At 40.8% G+C, this 20,446-nt stretch overlaps 1 protein-coding gene across 23 annotated transcripts in view; it reads right to left on the bottom strand.

Annotated features, from left to right (window-relative positions):
* Positions 1-20,446, bottom strand: part of GANC (glucosidase alpha, neutral C) — a 138,259-nt gene that overhangs the window by 58,637 nt on the left and 59,176 nt on the right. For all 23 annotated transcript variants that reach the window (XR_013520891.1, XM_054240555.2, XM_054240545.2 and 20 more), the window contains 4 exons: positions 15,535-15,601; positions 13,480-13,576; positions 11,618-11,798; positions 11,245-11,398 (listed from right to left, as the gene is read on the bottom strand). Coding sequence is in view for 22 of the 23 variants with exons in the window: in XM_054240555.2 (XP_054096530.1) it covers positions 11,245-11,398; positions 11,618-11,798; positions 13,480-13,576; positions 15,535-15,601 (499 nt within the window). In the remaining variant the exon portion in view is untranslated. The remainder of the gene's footprint in view (positions 1-11,244; positions 11,399-11,617; positions 11,799-13,479; positions 13,577-15,534; positions 15,602-20,446) is intronic.

Raw genomic sequence — 20,446 nt, 5'->3', positions numbered from 1 at the left:
AGCCCTTTGTTGGATGGGTAGATTGCAAAAAATTTTTTCCATTCTGTTGGTTGCTGGTTCACTCTAACAGCAACCAACAGATGATTGTTTCTCTTGTTGCGCAGAAGCTCTTATGTTTAAGTAGATCCCATTTGTCTATTTTGGTGTTTGTTGCCAATGCTTTTGCTGTTTTAGTCATAAAGTCCTTTGCCTATGCCTATGTCCTGAATGGTTTTGCCTAGGTTTTCTTCTAGGGTTTTTATAATGTTAAGTTTTATGTTTAAGTCTTTAATCCATCTGGAGTTAATTTTAGTGTAAGGTGTCAGGAAGGGGTCCAGTTTCTGTTTTCTGCACATGGCTAGTCAGTTATCCCAATACTATTTATTAAACAGGGAATCCTTTCTCCACTGTTTGTTTTTGTCTGGTTTGTCAAATATCAGATGGTTGTAGATGTGTAGTGTTACTTCCAAGGTCTCTCTTCTGTTCCACTGGTGTATATCTCTGTTTTGGTACCAGTACCATGCTATTTCGATTAATGTAGGCCTGTAGTATAAAACTGATTTTAAGAGCACAAAAAAGTTGAGCACAAAGGATAGAATTAAATTCAGCAATCCAGAGTGATAGAGAGAAAAAGATACTGAGTAGGTGCCTTCGACAGAAAACATTACCCAAGTTGATTACCTAATAGTTGGAAATTGAAGCCCTTATATGCTGCAAAAGTGAGAACACTCTGGTATATAAAGTACACGGTGACATTTGCAGCAACTTGGTCTCTATTTATTACTTAATAACAATTAGCATAGTTAAGTGTAGTCTTTAGAAGATAATCTGACAACCTGAAACCATTTAAATTATAACATAATATTTTCCACAGTAGTGTAAATATAAGGCCACAGTATTTATTTTAGGAAAATCCTTTAATGTAGTGATTTTAATAGCACTGTTACTCATTCTTTTGGAATATGAAGTGTTTTACTAGAATTAAGGCTACAGATAATTTTAAAAATACTGTATTATGACTAATATATTAAAACTATTTATACTGAGATATTTATATATAATATCCAAAGAAATTCACTGCCAAATTGTTACAGTAGATATTAATCAGTCTGACATCCTTATTAACTGATTCTAAAGGTACAAGTACAGGTCAGTATGATTTTAGTGTCTATTCTTTCATCTTACAAAATTAGTAAAGAAGCATTTACAGAACCAATAAAAACAAGTGAAGCAGCCACCCTAGGACCATAACACCTGCTGAGTTAGCTGTGTCATAAGCTCAAATAAAAATCCCCACTATATGCACAAAGCTGGATTCAAATTCTTCATCAAAAGGTGATGGCAGGCTCTCTTCTCTCAAGATGGCGTGGTGAGAACAACCCAGGATTGAAGCTCTTGGTGAACGCGCAGAGAGGGTGACTCAGGGCTGCATTTCCAGACGGATCTTTGTTGCCCACAGAACGTGGAAATTCCCAGGTATAAAAAAGACACAGAATGCCAGGCAGAGGTTTTGGCTGGTGCAGCGGGAAGCCAGTGAAGCTGGGAGCCAGCGCTGTCGCGCAGTGATGCTACACAGCGCTCCACAGAAAGCGCACTGGTCCAGGTGCTCTGTTGAACCAGCTATCTGAGACTTGAGAGGGCTGAACTTGAGACTGAACGGAACTTGGACAGTGAGCCAGGCCAGGAGATTCCAGGGAAACAGCGTTTGGAGTAGCGCAGTGGGACAAACAAAACGGCGATTCCAAAGGCTCCGGATGAAGAGGTTCCCTGCGGACACAGTTGAACCCAGGACGGTGCAGCACCATGAAAGGGGGCGTCCGCCATTACCGAGGCAATCTGCCCCTACTGAGGTACACGCCCATTGCTAATGCAGCCGGCCATTGCAGAGGCAACCTGCTAAAACAGAGAGACTCTGCCACAGGGCGTAGCCCATGGCAGCATGGCGGAGACTGCAGCAGCGGGGCAGACCCTGCAGTAACAGGGCAAACTTCACACCAACAAGGCTGAGCCTCAGCAGGCAAATACTGACTAGATTGCCTCCTAGCTGGGCAGGACAGCAAAACGGAGATTCAGAAAGAAAGGCCCAACCCCCCCTCCCCGAGACAGAGAATCTGAGCAAAAAAAAAATTTTTTTTAAATGAGTTCTGCTGCAGCAGAATTAAACGTAGCACCCTAACAGCCCTGAATGAACAAAGCTCACAGCTCAGCACTTGAGCTCCTATAAAGTACAGACTGTTTCCTCAAGCAGCTCCCTGACCCCTCTATACCCAGAAGACTGACATTTGGCAGGCATCATTCTGGGACAAAGATAGCAGAAAAAGAAACTGGTAGCATTCATGACTGTAATGCAGCTGCTATAGGTGCACCCCAGAAAAGCAGGGCCTAAAGTGGACCTCAGCAGTTGTATAGTGGAAAAGCTAGAGTGGTAGAAAAAAAAACCAAGTAACAAAAATACTTCATCATCAACAATCTGGGTGTCCACTCAGAGACCAAATCGAAAAGTCAGCTACTACACAGACGACAGGTGGATAAATCCACAAATATGGGAAGAAACCAATGCAAAAAGGAGAAAAAAACCCGAAACTAGAACACCTCGCTTCCTAGAAAGGACCAAAATCCTCACCAGCAAGAAAACAAAGCTGGACAATGAATGATTGTGACGAAATGACGGAATTAGACTTCAGAAGGTGGATAATGAGAAACTTTTGTGAGCTAAAAGAACATGTTTTAAATCAATGCAAACAAACTAAGAACCTTGAAAAAAGATTTGAAAAAAGATTCGAGAAAATGATAACAAGAATAGATAACTTAGAGAGGAATATGAATGAATTGAAGGAGGTGAAAAACACAATACGAGAACTTCGCAAAACATGCACAAGTTTCACCAGCCGAACTGACCAAACAGAAGAAAGAATATCAGAAGTCGAGGATTAACTCAATGAAATAAAACGAGAAACCAAGATCAAAGAAAAAAGCGCAAAGAGAAATGAACAAAGTCTCCAAGAAATGTGGGACTATGTGAAGAGACCTAACCTATGTTTCATAGGTATACCAGAATGTGACGAAGAGAATGAATCCAAGCTGGAAAATACTCTTCAGGACATCATCCAGGAAAATTTCCCCCACCTAGCAAGACAGGCCAACACTCAAATGCAGGAAATACAGAGAACACCACAGAGATATTCTGCAAGAAGAGCAACCCCAAGGCACATAATCATCAGATTCAACAAGGTTGAAATAAAGGAGAAAATACTAAGGGCAGCCAGAGAGAAAGGTCGGGTCACCCACAAAGGGAAGCCCATCAGACTCACAGCAGATCTCTTGGCAGAAACACTAGAAGCCAGAAGAGAGTGGGGGCCAATATTCAACATTCTTAAAGAAAAGAATTTTCAGTCCAGAATTTCATATCCAGCCAAACTGAGCTTCATAAGGAAAAAATAAAATAAAATCCTTTGCGAACAAGCAAGTACTCAGAGATTTTGTCACCACCAGCCCTGCTTTACAAGAGCTCCTGAAAGAGGCACTACACATAGAAAAAAACAACCAGTACCAGCCATTCCAAAATTACACTAAATGCTAAAGAGCATCAACATAATGAAGAATCTACAACAACTAATGGGCAAAACAGCCAGCTAGCATCAAAATGGCAGTACCAAATTCACACATAACAATATTAACCCTAAATGTAAATGGACTAAATGCACCAATCAAAAGACACAGACTGGCAAATTGAATAAAAATCCAAAACCCGTCAGTGTGCTGTATCCAGGAAACCCATCTCACATGCAAGGATACACAAAGGCTCAAAATAAAGGAATGGAGGAAGATTTACCAAGCAAATGGAGAGCAAAAAAAAGCAGAAGTTGCAATTCTCATCTCTCATAAAATAGACTTTAAAGCAACAAAGAACAAAAGAGACAAAGAAGGCCATTACATAATGGTAAAAGGATCGATACAACAAAAAGGGCTAACAATCCTAAACATATATGAACCCAACACAGGAGCACCCAGATATATAAGGCAAGTTCTTAAAGACTTACAAAGAGACTTACACTCCCACACAATTATAGTGGGAGACTTTAACACCCCACTGTCAATATTAGACAGATCAACCGGACAGAAAATCAACAAGGATATCCAGGGCTTGAACTCACACCTGGAGCAAGCAAACCTGATAGACATTTACAGAACTCTCCACCCCAAATTCACAGAATATACATTCTTCTCAGCACCACATCACACCTATTAGATAATTGACCACATAATTGGAAGTAAAGCACTTTTCAGCAAATGCAAAACAACTGAAATCATAACAAACAGTCTCTCAGACCATAGTGCAATCAAGTTAGAACTCAGAATTAAGAAACCAACCCAGAACCGCACAGCTTCATGGAAACTGAACAACTGACTGTTGAATGTTGACTGGATAAACAATGAAATGAAGGCAGAAATAAAGAAGTTATTCGAAACCAACGAGAATGAAGACACAACATGCCAGAATCTCTGGGACACATTTAAAGCAGTCTCTAGAGGAAAATATATAGCAATAAGTGCCCATGTGAGGAGAATGAAGAGATCCAAAATTGACACCCTATTGTCAAAATTGAAAGAGCTAGAGGAGCAAGATAAAAACACTCAAAACCTAGCAGAAGACAAGAATAACTAAGATCACAGCTGAACTGAAGGAGATAGAGAAACAAAAAACCCTTCAGAAAATCAATAAATCCAAGAGCTGATTTTTTGAAAAGATCAACAAAATAGACAGACCACTAGCCAGATTGATAAAAAAAAAAGAGAACCAAATAGATGCAATAAAAATCGATAAAGGGGAAATCACCACAGATTCCACAGAAATTCAAACCATCATCAGAGAATATTACAGACAACTCTATGCATATAAACAAGTAAACCTGAAAGAAATGGATAAATTCCTGGACGCCTGTGTCCTCCTAAGCCTATACCAGAAGGAAACTGAAACTATGAATCGACCAATAACAAGGTCAGAAGTCGAGGCAGCAATTAAGAGCCTACCACACAAAAAATCCCAGGTCCAGATGGGTTCACAGCTAAATTCTAACAGACACACAAAGAGGAGCTGGTACCATTCCTTCTGAAACTATTCCAAATAATCTAAAAAAAGGGAATTTTTCTCAAGTCATTTTATGAGACTAATATCATCCTGATACCAAAACCTGGCAGAGACCCAACAAGAAAACAAAACTTCAGGCCAATATCCATGATCAACATAGATGCAAAAATCTTTAATAAAATATTGGCAAGCCGATTGCAACAGCAAATCAAAAAACTTATTCATCACGATCAAGTAGGATTCATCGTGGGGATGCAAGGCTGGTTCAACATACGCAAGTCTATAAACGTAATTCACCACATAAACAGAACCGAAAAAAAAAAAACCACATGATTATCTCAATTGACGCAGAGAAGGCATTTGACAAAATTCAACAGCCCTTTATGCTAAAAACCCTCAATAAACTCGGTATCGATGGAACGTATCTCAAAGTAATAAAAGCTATTTATGACAAACCAACAGCCAATATCATACTGAATGGGCAAAAACTGGAAGCATTCCCTTTGAAATCCGGCACTAGACAAGGATGCCCTCTTGCACCACTCCTATTCAATATAGTACTGGAAGTTCTAGCCAGAGCAATCAGGCAAGAAAAAGAAATAAAGGATATTCAAATAGGAAAGGTGGAAGCCAAATTGTCTCTATTTGCAGACGACATGATAGTATACCTAGAAGACTCCATCGCCTCAGCCCAAAAATTCCTGAGACTGATAAGCAGCTTCAGCAAAGTCTCAGGATATGAAATCAATGTGCAAAAATCACAAGCATTCGTCTACACCAATAACAGACTTAAAGAAAGCCAAATCAAGAACGAACTGCCATTTGCAATTGCTACAAAAAGAATAAAATACCTAGGAATACAACTCACAAGGAACATAAGGGAACTCTTCAAGGAAAACTACAAACCACTGCTCAACAAAATAAGAGAGGACACAAACAGGTGGAGAAACATTCCATGTTCATGGTTAGGAAGAATCAATAGTGTGACAATGGCTATACTGCCCAAAGTAATTTACAGACTCAACTCTATCCCCATGAAGCTACCATTGACTTTCTTCACAGAACTGGAAAAAACCACCATGAACTTCATATGGAACCCAAAGAGAGCCCGCATAGCCAAGTTAATTTTAAGCAAAAAGAACACAGTGGGGGGCATCACACTACAGGATTTCAAACTATACTACAAGGCTACAGTAATCAAAACAGCATGGTACTGGTACCAAAACAGAGATATAGACCAATGGAACAGAACAGAGTCATCGGAGGCAACACAACATATCTACAACAATACAATCTTTGATAAACCTGACAAAAACAAGCAATGGGGAAAGGATTCCCTGTTTAATAAATGGTGTTGGGAAAACTTCCTAGCCGTGTGCAGAAAGCAGAAACTGGACCCCTTCCTCACACCTTATACTAAAATTAACTCCAGATGGATTAAAGACTTAAACATAAGACCTGGCACCATAAAAACCCTAGATGAAAATTTCTAGGCAAAACCATCCAGGACATAGGAGTAGGCAAAAACTTCATGAACAAAACACCGAAAGCATGGGCAACAAAAGCCAAAATAGATATATGGGACCTAATCAAACTCCACAGCTTCTGCATGGCAGAAGAAACAGTCACTAGAGTGAATCGGCAACCAATAGAACGGAAAAAAATTTTTGCAGTTTACCCATCTGACAAAGGGCTGATGTCCAGAATTTACAAAGAACTCAAACAGATTTATAGGAAAAAAACAAACAAGCCCATTCAAAATTAGGCAAAAAATATGAACAGACACTTTATGAAAGAAGACATATATGAGGCAAACAATCATATTAAAAAATGCTCATCATCACTGGTCATCAGAGAGATGCAAATCAAAACCACATTGAGATACCATCTCACGCCAGTTAGAATGGCGATCATTAAAGAATCTGGAGACAACAGATGCTGGAGAGGATGTGGAGAAATAGGAACACTTTTACACTGTTGGTGGGAGTGTAAATTAGTTCAACCATTGTGGAAGACAGTGTGGCTATTCCTCAAGGCCTTAGAAACAGAAATTCCATTTGACCCAGCAATCCCATTACTGGGTATATATCCAAAGGACTATAAATCGTTCTACTATAAGGACACATGTACACGAATGTTCATTGCAGCACTGTTTGCAATAGTAAAGACCTGGAATCAACTCAAATGCCCATTGATGATAGACTGGATTGGGAAAATGTGTCACATATACACCATGGAATATTATGCAGCAATCAGAAATGATGAGTTTGTGTCGTTTGTAGGGACATGGATGAATCTGGAGAACATCTTTCTCAGCAAACTGACACAAGAACAAAATGAAATACCGCATATTCTCACTCATAGGCGTGTGATGAAAAATGAGAACACATGGACACAGGGAGGGGAGTACTAAACCCTGGGGTCTATTGGGGGGAAAAGGGGAGGGCCAGCGGTGGGGGGAGCTGGGGAGGGATAGCCTGGGGATAAATGCCAAATGTGGGTGAAGGGGAGAAATGAAGCAAAACACACTGCCATGTGTGTACCTATGCAACTGTCTTGCATGTTCTGCACATGTACCCCAAAACCGAAAATGCAATAAAAAATTAGAAAAAAAAAAAAAAAAAAAAAGGTGATGGCAGAAGTTGTCAGACACCTTCCAATATAAATCTGCAATCCCACGGCCACCAAAAGGGACAGCAGCAAAACCCTTTAGAAATTTTGCTGAGAAAATGCCCCCTTTCCTCATCAGGTTTTAAATTCCATGCTGGGTAGCTATGTGCTTCAGATTCTTTAAAGAGGAACCCCTTGGGGTATATATTTTCTCGCCAACTTAATCCCATATCCGATCTGAGTTCTTCTTAAAGATGCTTTCATCTTCTTTCCTTCTCTCGTATCTCCCTCAGACTGAGAGCTGTTTTTCTCCAATGTCTGTGACAGAGGTAGGCTGTCACAGAACTTTTGGCGCTACTCTATCCAAATTCATGTTAAATATCCAGCTGTATTTTTTCCATGTCACTATTATATGATATTAAAATAATTTTTTTTAGAGACAGGGTCTCATGCTGTTGCCTGGGCTGGAAAGCAGTAGCATGAACATTGCTCACTGCAGCCTCTCTTTGAGAAGCAAGGCAGAGGATTACTTGAATTCAAGGAAGCACTTTGGTGGCTTCCCAAAGCATTGGGATTATAGGCGTGAGTCACTGTGGCCAGTCCATGTCACCATTATAAACAGAAATGGATTCTATCATTGCTAAAGTGCCCTTCTACCCAGGAGCCCTGTAAGTTGTCTCTCTGCAGCCTGGGGATCTTGCTCTGTAATATGGTGCCAGAGGGTGGCTATGGCAGTCTGGGTCACTGCTTGGCTGTGGTATAGGGGCTGTATATGCCCTCAGTGGTGGACAGTCTAGCAGGTGAGCATTAGGAATATGGGCCAAGAGCTCAGTATTTCTTTTTGTTTTTGAGTTGTAGAACGTTCTTCCTATATTCTGGATAAGAGACCCATATCAGATACAGAAACTACAAACATTTCTTCCCATTTTGTAGGCTGCTTTTTCACTTTCTTCCGATGCACAAAAGTTTTCAATGTTATTGAATTCTTAAGTGTATTTGTTATTGTTGTTGCTCATGATTTTGTTGTGATATCTAAGAATCCATTGCCAAATCCAAGTTCATGAATATTTACCCCCATTTTCATCTAAGAGCTTTATGGTTTTAGCTCTTACATAGTAGATCCATTCTGAGTTATTTTTTGTATATGAAATACATATAACATATTTTTGAATACGGGAGTCCAACTTCATTCTTTTGAAACTAGATATCCAACTATCTCACACCATATGCTCAAGAGACTATTTCTTCTTCATGGAATGGTCATGAACCTTTATTGAAATTATAATGGTGACATGGACACAGCACTGTGGCTTGTGCCTGTAATCCCAGTGTTTTGGGTGGCCATAAATGTATGGGTTTATTTCTAGATTCCCAATTCTGTTTTTTGTTTTTTTTTTGAGATGGTGTTTCACTCTTGTTGCCCAGGCTGAAGTGCACTGGTGTGATCTCTGCTCACTGCAACCTCCGCCTCCTGCGATCAAGCAATTCTCCAGCCCCAGCCTCCTGAGTAGCTGAGACTACAGGAGCGTGCCACCCTGCCCAGCTAATTTTTAGTAGAGATGGGTTTTCACTATGTTGGCCAGGCTGGTATCAAACTCCTGACCTCATGATCTGCCCACCTCAGCCTCCCAAAGTGCTGGGATTATAGGCATGAACCCACCGTGCTTGGCCAGTAGCATGTTCTTTTGATTGCCATATCTTTGTAAGTTTGAAATTGAAAAGTTGTATTAGTCCATTTTCACACTGCTTAAGACATACCTGAGACTGTGCAATTTACAAGAAAAAGAAGTTTAATTGGACTTACAGTTCCATGTGGTTGGGAAGGCCTCATCATCATGGCTGAAGGCAAGGAGGAGCAAGTTACATCTTATGTGAATGGCAGCAGGCAAAGACAGGAGTGCTTGTACAGGGAAACTCCCCTTTTTAAAACCATCAGATCTCATGAGACTTATTCACTATCATGAGAACAGTATGAGAAAAACCTGCCCCATGATTCAATGACCTCCCACCAGGTCTCTCCCACAACACGTGGGAATTCATGATGAGATTTGGATGGGGATACAACCAAACCCTATCAGAAGTATAAATTTCCCAACTTGTTTCTCTTTTTTAAGATTGTTTTGGCTATTCAGGTCCCTCTGCAATTCTATGAAAGATCAGCTTTTCCATTTCTGCAAAAGAAGCCATTGAAATTTTGATAGGGATTGTAGTGAATCTGTAAGTCACTTTCTGTTTCATTGCCATCTTAACATTGCCTTCCAACGTATGAACATGGGATGTCTTTCCATTTATTTAGGCTTTCTTTAATTTCTTTCAGGAATGTTTTATAGTTTTCAGTGTCCGGGTCTTTCATCTCCTTTGTTAAGTGTGTTCCTAGGTATTTTATTTTTTGGATATTATAAATGGAATTGTTTTCTTAATTTTTTTGGATTGTTCATTGTGGGTATATAGAAACAAAACTAACTTTTTTTTTTTTTTTGTTATTGTTGATACGGTTTGGATTTTTTTCCTACCCAAATCTCATGTCAAATTCTAATCCGCAATGTTGGAAGACAGGCCTGGTGGGGCGGGGGGCGATTGGATCATGGGGGTAGATTTCCTCCCTAGCTGTTCTTGGAATAGTGATTTCTCACAAGATCTGGTTGTCTAAAAGTGTGTGGCACCTCCTCCCTCTCTCTCTTCCTCCTGCTCCAGCCAGGTAAGATGTGCTTGCTTCCCTTTCACCTTCCACCATAATTGTTAAGTTTCCTGAGGCCTCCCCAGCCATGCTTCCTGTACAGCCTGCAGAACCATGAGTCAATTAAACTTATTTTCTTTATAAATTACCCAGTTTCCAGTATTTCTTCATAGCAATGTGAGAACAGATTAATATATTAATCTTGTACCCTGTAATTTTGCTGAATTTACTGCCTCTAGTGTGGATTCTTTGGGATTTTCTATATATAGGATCATATCATCTCCTATAATCTTATGGATTATTTTCCAATTTGGATGTCTTTTATTTCTTTTTCTTACCTAATTTCTATGGCTAGAAATTCCAATACAGTAGGGAAAATGCAATGCCTTGCCTTGTTTCTAATCTTAGAGAAAAGCTTGCATTCTTTTAAAGATAAAATGTTCTGATGCTAAAGCCACTATATATATGTATATATATGGTGTGTGTGTGTGTGTGTGAATGGGGGAGGCTATCAAGTCTGGGCCATTTTACCATCAACTGAGCCCAGCCTGACAGTTGCATATTTTAATGGAAAAAAAACATAGAAAAGTTGAAGTGGGGATACTGGTCATCTGAGATAATGGTAGAGCTAGCCCAGGGGCTAAAAGCTCCTAGGAAAGCAGATGGCAAGTATTAGGAATTAGACAGTAGAACATTCTAGATCCAGTGCAATATTTTACTAAACTGAACGGGATGAGGGTGGGAACAGGAATACCTGCTAATTAAAATACTTGGGTAAGATGTTTATAAATTCCACATAAGTGTGCAACAAATATTAACTTACAACGATGATACATGGGACATAGAATACATAACAGAACAAGAAACTGGCACTTCTCCATGCAAATACCTGTAAGGCGTGAGTACTGTCTGAAGACATCAGAAGGTGTAGGTCCTGTCAGCATAAAAAAATCAATGATTCCACTTTCTGACATCCAGTGGACATGAGTTCGAGATCTGGCCTTTTGTTTCGCAGCAACTGGGCCTATCTGGGTCAGTGTGTACTGGAAAAAGAATGGAATAAAAATTTGAGAAATTTCCCTTCAACCTGCAACATCCAGCCATATATAAGTAACAGTCTGTTTCTTTAGTAGATACTACTGATACTCATGGATTACACTGTAAAGCTTTTGGTGGCAGAGAAGTGTCTACAAAGGTAAGAACTTTTACTCCACTGCAGTGGTTTTGTTTCTTCTTTAAGTATGACATGTAGCTATGCTCACCTCTACTGCAGGCTCTGTATTGATCTCCACCAGTGTTTCTGAGGCATTCAGCCAGAAAATACCTATAGTTCTGCCCAGTTTGTGAGCCAGGAGATAAGGTACTGAACCATAAATGCCCATTTTATCATATATTTGGTATCCATAGACATCCAGGTTATAAAGACGGTAAGCATCTCCATCCCTGAAACACAAAGATTAACGCTAATTACCATCACAAATATAATATTAATATTAATAAATAGAATAGCTCCATTCTTCTCTAAAAACATTTAGGTTCCAAGCATCTTTGAAGGCTCAACTCTTGCCACTTCCCTAAAGATTTCCTGACACAATTTGGGTGAATGTGGTCCTCTTCCTTTGACTCCTTTGGCACCACTTCCTGTGACATTAACCCAATCACATCTTAGACATCTTTTCTAAATATCTCCTTTTTTTTTTTTATCCAGACAGGGTCTTACTCTGTCACCCAGACTGGAGTGCAATGGTGCGATTTTGGCTCACTGCAACCTCCACATCCCGGGTTCAGCAATTCTCCCAAGTCAGCCTCCTGAGTAGCTGGGACTGCAGGTGTGCACCACTATGCCCAGCTAATTTTTGTATCTTTTGGTAGAGACGAGGTTTCACCATGTTGACCAGGCTGGTCTCAAACTTCTGACCTCAGGAGTGATGTATCCACCTTGGCCTCCCAAAGTGCTGGGATTACAGGTGTGAGCCACTGTACCTGGCCTAAATATCCTTTGAGCGGAGGACTCTCTCCTGTGAATCCTCCACAAAGGGAAGCACACAGTAAGCATCCACTGATGAATTCTGTGAGCACTCCTCTGCAGTTAAAATAATTGTGTCCAAGAGGCTTCCACAGTTCTTAGCAGGGGAAGACAGGGAACTGAATTGGGGGTGGGAGCACAGAGCTCAAATCAGTGTGACAGCAGCACAGTTTCTGCTGGACTTATCAGAATGCCTACCTGAAAGTAAACAGCACCTGAACCTGGCAACTTTATTAGACTGTTTCTCTTTGGTTTAATTTCCTCTTAGTCTGGATGCCTCTGGTGTCTTTGTTAATAGTGTTAGCCCGACATGATAATCCTGAGGGAATTAAAGGTGATATGAGATGCCACATTATTCCATTCTCTAGCTCACTGTCCCATTTTGGTAAAGCCTTTTTCTGGGTCAGTGATTTTTTCATGATATATTCTCCCAGGGTTCCGTAAAAGGCCTTGAGAGGTAAAAGTGAAACCCAGGAATGAAGATCTTCCCTTTATACTGATCACAGCAGCTCCATAATTTTACTTCCTCTATATCTATAGGTTCAGTATTATAGTTTTTACAGTTATCTAATTTGACCATTAAGAATAAAAATGGAAAACTGGCTAGGCATGGTGGCTCATGCCTGAAATCTCAGCACTTTGGGAGGTGGAGGTGGGTGGATCACAAGGCCAGGAGTTCAAGACCAGCCTGGCCAATATGATGAAACCCTGTCTCTGCTATAAATACAAAAAAAAAAAAATTAGCCCAGCATAATGGGATGCACCTATAGTCCCAGCTACTTGGGAGGATGAGGCAGAAGAATCCCTTGAACCCGGGAGGCAGAGGTTGCAGTGAGCCAAGATTGCAACACTGCATTCCAGCCTGGTGACAGAGCAAGACTCCATCACAAAAAAAAAAAACCAAAAAACAAAAAACCACTGCTTTGGGTGATCATTCAAGGAAGGTTCTTAAAGATTCACAAGCAATATCAAGGAGGAAAAGGCCTGGCACATATTAGCACTGGCTCAGACAGCTCACAGATATTCCTTTCAAATCATCTCAATACAGAGATGATTGAGCCTGGTGAGCCTCCCATAAGAATTCTTGTTTTCACTTACTCAGTATTTTTAAGTTGGTGTGATTCTGCATGTTGTGGGATCCCATACAGATGCTCAAATTCATGCAAGGAGAAATCCAAACCAATGGAAGAAGGGCCTGTAGAGAACAGGATACTGAGTTTTGCTTCTCAAAAGGACACTTACTTAAGGAGATTCAGTTAATTCTGAGTGCAGAGAGATAACCAAACTAGAGGCTGAGAGACCTGAGCTCACCTAAATCAATCCGCAAATGCTGTGTACTGACCATCGGTAAGATAATGTATTCAGGTGTTGTGGGGATACAAAAATGTATAAGGCAAAGTTCTGGTTACATATTAGTCCTATTGCCTTAGCTGTGTGAGGAAGCTCTCTGTGTCCTCTTTACAGTAAATCTCTTTTCTCTCTGTAAAATATAAGTTTTAGATTTTTTCCTAATCAAAATTTTCCTTATCACATATTTCTTTGCTTTAGGAAGCTAAGAATATTGCTTCAGTCTTCACTAGATGAAATGACTGAATGAATGTCTTCCACCTGATCACTTACTCTTACTGTCAGCCTCATCTATGACTGCCTACCAGTAATGCAAATGTCAACGGCACCAGGAGGGCCATAACTGGTTGCTCACAAATACTCCTCCTCTGTGATTGTAGTTATATAAATTTCCTTTAACCTCCTCTGTGATTGTAGATATACAGATTTCCTTTAACCAAAGGCAAATTCCTTTTACGATTATTTTAGAGATATGGGAAAATGCAAATGACTAGGAGGTATAAAGTGGGTTTTAATTTATGCTTAGGCTCAAGTATTTGACATCAAATGGTCCTTATTTGTACGAGCTTGTGACAGAAAAGAGATGCTACCGAGAAAGTAAAAAAGATGACATGGCCAGATATGGTGGCTCACACCTATAAACCCAGCCCTTTGGAAGGCCGAGGCAGGTGCATCACTTGAGGCCAGGAGTTCAAGGGTGCAGTAAGCCACGATCCAGTAAGCACTGCACTCCAGCCTGGGTGACAGAGCAAAACCTTGGCTCAAAAAAAAAAGTAATAAAAAAAATAAAAGATAAAAAAATTATGGTGTTACAGAAAGGAGAGCCTAAAAACCTACACCTCTGCTTTTAATTTGGGGCATTCTGTCAGCCCTGATCATTATACAATGCTGTAGATAATGATGGCTAGGATGGAAATTAGAGAGGGTTTGTTATTCTACAAGGCAGGGAGGAGGAAAGAGGAAAGTGAATATTTTTCTAACTGCATAAGCTCCAAGTGTCTGAAAGGTATCTCCTAAAGAGACAAACTCACCCCCACCCAAATTCCATCAATAACTCTGGTGAGAAATGTGACAGATGGGCATGTGAGACCCATGAGAATGATGGGGAGGCCCAGAGAAGGTTGAGAACCACTGGCTTGAAATGTTGCAAATGAGGAGCTCTACAATGTGGGTTTCTCATTTCTTCACTCTCATAAAAGTTGAATGTGGAAGGCCGGGCACGGTGGCTCAAGCCTGTAATCCCAGCACTTTGGGAGGCCGAGGCGGGTGGAGTACGAGGTCAAGAGATCAAGACCATCCTGGTCAACGTGGTGAAACCCCGTCTCAACTAAAAATACAAAAAATTAGCTGGGCGTGCTGGCACGTGCCTGTAATCTCAGCTACTCAGGAGGCTGAGGCAGGAGAATTGCCTCAACCCAGGAGGCGGAGGTTGCAGTGAGCCGAGATTGTACCATTGCACTCCAGCCTGGGTAACAAGAGCGAAACTCCGTCTCAAAAAAAAAAAAAAAAAAAAAAAAAGGTGAATGTGGAATTTGTAGCTGCCTTACCTAATGGACAGTGCAAGCAGTGTGCTGATCTAGGCCCCTCCATGTGGCTTATATTTGTTTTACGCTTCCCACAAAAGGCATATAATTGCTATTTCTCTGTTGCAATGCCTTATTGAAAGATAGTGAATCCAATCAGGGACTTCTGTTCTTTTGTTAAAGTCACCTGTTGTAGTTGCCAAAGATCAAGGGGCTTTTAGATCAAACTATGTAGCCTTTTTTGGACTCATCTGTTTTAATACTATACCAGTTTCAACTTTACCATTAGCTTTGATATCCACAAATTTTCCAAATTTCTCTTCCCAAAGGCCCAGATCCTCTTGATTTTCCTGTTGATACAAATAAGGGAGCAAACTGAGTTTACAAGTTGCAACAAATATGTTTACCACGATAGCATACTTTATTTGGATTTTTTTAAAAAAGAATGAGAAAGTGAGTTCATCTTTTAGAAGACCAATATATGATATCCGTATATTGAACAAATCAAATCTGTGTTCTATATACATGTCAAAAATCACCACATTTTTTATTGTGGTAAAATATAGACAACATAAAATTTATCATTTTAATTATTTTCAAATATAAAGATAAGGTTCAGTGGCATTAAGTACATTCACACTGCTGCGCAACTATTGATTTTACCTTAAGCAGCTAAATAAGCCAGTGATTAAAAGAAATTCTTGAGCTTGTAGGATAGCAGAAAAGAAAATAAATGAGTTGCTGAAATGCTAAAACCCTCTGCTTGTGAGATTAAAAAACTGGCTGAAATCAGTTGGAACCAATACGGCCAACTAGAAAAATCTTGCTGGCAAAACAGCCTGAATTGCCACCACATAGTTCATAATTCCATCTGAATTTGCACATGTGACCCATGAGAAAACATAAAGATATAACTGCACACACCTGAGGACTTTTCTGACCTCCCTTTCCTTCCACCAACCACTCGCTATAATATAATCCCAGAATCTACTCTCTAAAGCTTTCTAATAAAATTACTGCCTTAAAGTCAGCACAGAGACAGATTTGAGCTGGATTCCCATCTCCTTGTTGGTCAACCTGCAATGAAAACCTTTTCTGTTCTCAAAAACCGGGTGTCTTAGTATTGGTTTCTAGTGCATCAGGGAGCAAGCCCTTTTGCTCAATAACATTATCACCATCCATCTCCAGAACTTTTTTTTTGAGACAGAATCTTGCTCTATCACCAGGCTCGAGTGCAGTGGTGTGATCTCAGCTCCCTGCCACCGCCAACTCCTGGGTTCAAGAAATTCTCTTGCCTCAGCTACTTGAGTAGCTGGGATTACAGATGCACACCACCATGCCCAGCTAATTTTTGTATTTTTAGAAGAGATGGGGTTTCACCATATTGGCCAGGATGGTCTTGATCTCTTGACTTCATAATCCACCCACCTCAGTCTCCCAAAGAGCTGGGATTACACGCATGAGCCACCACAGTTGGCCTCCAGAACTTTTTTAAAATTTGTTTTTATTTTCTGAGAAGTGCCCAAGGGTGGGGTGGGTAGGTGGGGTCTCTGTGGAGGCCCCTGAGCACTGCCCATCTGCAGAACTTTTTCATCATCCCAAACTGAATCTCCTTGCCCATTAAACAACAACTCCCCATTTCCCGATACCAGTCCCTGGCAGCCACTATTCTACTTTCTCTCCATGAATTTGACTACTCTAGGTATCTCCTACAAGTAGAATGATGTATAATTTCTATTTTTGTAACTGGCTTACTTCACTTAGAATAACATCTTCAAGTTTCACCCATGTTTCAGCATGTATCAGAATTTCCTTTCTTTTTAAGACTAAATAATATTCCATTGTATGTATTTACCACACTTTGGTACATCAATGGAGACTCGGGTTACCTCCACCTTTTGGGTATTGTGAATAAGGCTACTATGAACACGGGCATACCAATATCTGTTTGAGTTCCTGTCTTCACTTCTGGGTATAGACCCAGAAGTGGAATTGCTGGATCATATTGTGATTCTGTTTAATTTTTTTAGGAACTGCCATAAGTCTTACATGAATATTTTTACAGGAACCAAAATGTGAATGAACTTTGAAAAATGCAGTCTTGAGAAGATGGCACAGTGAGAACAACCCAGGATTGAAGCGTTCGGTGAATCTGCAAATACGTGAGTAAAAGCTGCATTTTCAGACTGATCTTTGTTGCCCACAGAACGGGGAAATTCCCAAGTATAAAGGAGACGCGGGACACCAAGCAGAGGCTCTGCCTGGAGAAGCCGGCAGCTGGGGTGGCAGCGGCCGGCACGACCCAGAGCTCCCCACAGGGTGTCCTTGTCCGGGTGCCCTGTTGAACCGGCAACCTGAGACTTGAGAGGGCTGAACTTGAGACTGAAGGAGACTTGGACAGTGAGCCAGCCCAGGGGATTGCAGAAACACAGCATTTGGGGTAGTGCAGTGGGACAGAAAAAATGGCGATTCCAAATGCTTGCTGTGGAGACGGTCCCTGAGGCGCTCCGTGGGGGAGGGGCGTCCACCATTACCGAGGCAACCCGCCCCGACTGACATAAATGCCCACTGCTGACGCAGCCTGCAGTTGTCGAGGCAACCCGCCCGTACTGAAATACACGCCCACTGCTGACGCAGCCTGCTGTTGCCGAGGCAACCTGCTAACAGAGAGACTCTGCCGCAGAGCATAGCCTGTGGCGGAGACCGCAGCAGCAAAGCAGAGCCTGCAGCAACAGGGCGAACCTCACAACAGCAGAACAAATCCTCGGCAAGCAAATAGCGTCTAGACTGCCTCCTAGCTGGGCAGGACACCTCAACGGACATCCAAAAACAAAGCCTCAAACCCCCAAGACAGAGCATTTGAGAAAACAAGGGGTTTTTTAATAAGCTCTGTTGCAGCAGAATCAAACATAGCAGCCCAACAGCCCTGAATGAACAACAGAGCTCACAGCTCAGCAACTGAGCTCCTATAAAGAACAGACTGTCTCTTCAAGAAGCTCCATGATGCCTCCATGTCCAAAAGACTGACATTTGGCAGGCATCATCCTGGGAAAAAGATAGCAGAAAAAGAAACTGGTAGCATCCCTCACTGTTCCGCAGCTGCTGTAGGTGCACCCCAGACAAGCAGGGCCTGAAGTGGACCTCAGCAGTCGTACAGCAAAGGGGCTAGACTGGTAGAAGGAAAACCAAGTAACAGAAATACTTCATCACCAACAATCTGGGTGTCCACTCAGAGATCCAATCGAAAAGTCAGCAACTACGCAGATGACAAATGGATAAATCCACAAAGATAAAAAAAAACCAGCGCAAGAAAGAGGAAAACACCGAAACCGGAACACCTCATCTCCTAGAAAAAAACAAAACTCCTCACAAGCAAGGGAACAAAGCTGGACGGAGAATGACTGTGACAAAATGACAAAATTAGACTTCAGAAGGTGGATAATGAGAAACTTTTGTGAGCTAAAAGAACATGTATTAAACCAATGCAAAGAAACTAAGAAGCTTGAAAAAAGATATAAAAAAAGATTTCAGGAAATGATAAAAAGAATGGATAACTTAGAGAGGAATATGAATGAATTAAAGGAGCTGAAAAACACAATACGAGAACTTCGCGAAGCATGCACAAGTTTCAATAGCCGAATTGACCAAGAAGAAGAAAGAATATCTGAAGTCTAAGATCAACTCAATGAAATAAAATGAGAAACCAAGATCAGAGAAAAAAGCACAAAAAGGAATGAACAAAGTCTCCAAGAAATGTAGGACTATGTGAAGAGACCTAACCTACGTTTGATAGGCATACCAGAATGTGACAAAAAGAATGAATCCAAGCTGGAAAATACTCTTTAGGACATCATCCAGGAAAATTTCCCCCACCTAGCAAGACAGGCCAACACTCAAATGCAGGAAATACAGAGAACACCACAAAGATATTCCGCAAGAAGAGCAACCCCAAGGCACATAATCGTCAGATTCAACAAGGTTGAAATGAAGGAGAAAATACTAAGGGCAGCCAGAGAGAAAGGTCGGGTCACCCACAAAGAAAAACCCATCAGACTCACAGCAGATCTCTCGGCAGAAACACTACAAGCCAGAAGAGAGTGGGGGCCAATATTCAACATCCTTAAAGAAAAGAACTTTCAACCCAGAATTTCATATCCAGCCAAACTGAGCTTCAGAAGTAAAGGAAAAATAAAATCCTTTGCGAACAAGCAAGTACTCACAAATTTTGTCACCACCAGGCCTGCATTACAAGAGCTCCCAAAAAAGGCACTACACATAGAAAGGAACAACCAGTACCAGCCATTCCAAAATTACACTAAATGCTAAAGAGCATCAACATAATGAAGAATCTACAACAACTAACGGGCAAAACAGCCAGCTAGCATCAAAATGGCAGTATCAAATTCACACAAAACAATATTAACCCCAAATGTAAATGGACTAAATGCACCAATCAAAAGACACAGACTGGCAAATTGGATAAAAATCCAAAACCCATCAGTGTGCTTTATCCAGGAAACCCATCTCACATGCAAGGATACACAAAGGCTCAAAATAAAGGGATGGAGGAAGATTTACCAAGCAAATGGAGAGCAAAAAAAAAGCAGGAGTTGCCATTCTAATCTCTGATAAAATAGACTTTAAAGCAACGAAGATCAAAAGAGACAACAAAGGTCATTAAATAATGGTAAAAGGATCGATACAAGAAGAGCTAACGATCCTAAACATATATGGACCCAATGCAGGAGCACCCAGATACATAAGGCAAGTTCTTAATGACTTACAAAGAGACTTAGACTCCCACACAATAATAGTGGGAGACTTTAACACTCCACTGTCAATATTAGACAGATCAACCAGACAGAAAATCAACAAGGCTATCCAGGGCTTGAACTCAGACCTGGAGCAAGCAAACCTGATAGACATTTACAGAACTCTTCACCCCAAATCCACAGAATATACATTCTTCTTAGCACCATATCACACATACTCTAAAATTGACCACATAAATGGAAATAAAGCACTGCTCAGCAAATGCAAAACAACTGAAATCATAACAAACAGCCTCTCAGACCATAGTGCAATCAAGTTAGAACTCAGAATTCAGAAACGAACCCAAAACCACACAGCTTCATGGAAACTGAACAACTGGCTCTTGAATGTTGACTGAATAAACAATGAAATGAAGGCAGAAA

Source organism: Callithrix jacchus, chromosome 8 (genome assembly GCF_049354715.1).
Source record: "Callithrix jacchus isolate 240 chromosome 8, calJac240_pri, whole genome shotgun sequence".
Lineage (NCBI taxonomy): Eukaryota > Metazoa > Chordata > Mammalia > Primates > Cebidae > Callithrix > Callithrix jacchus.
This window is presented reverse-complemented; position numbering and strand designations above follow the sequence as displayed.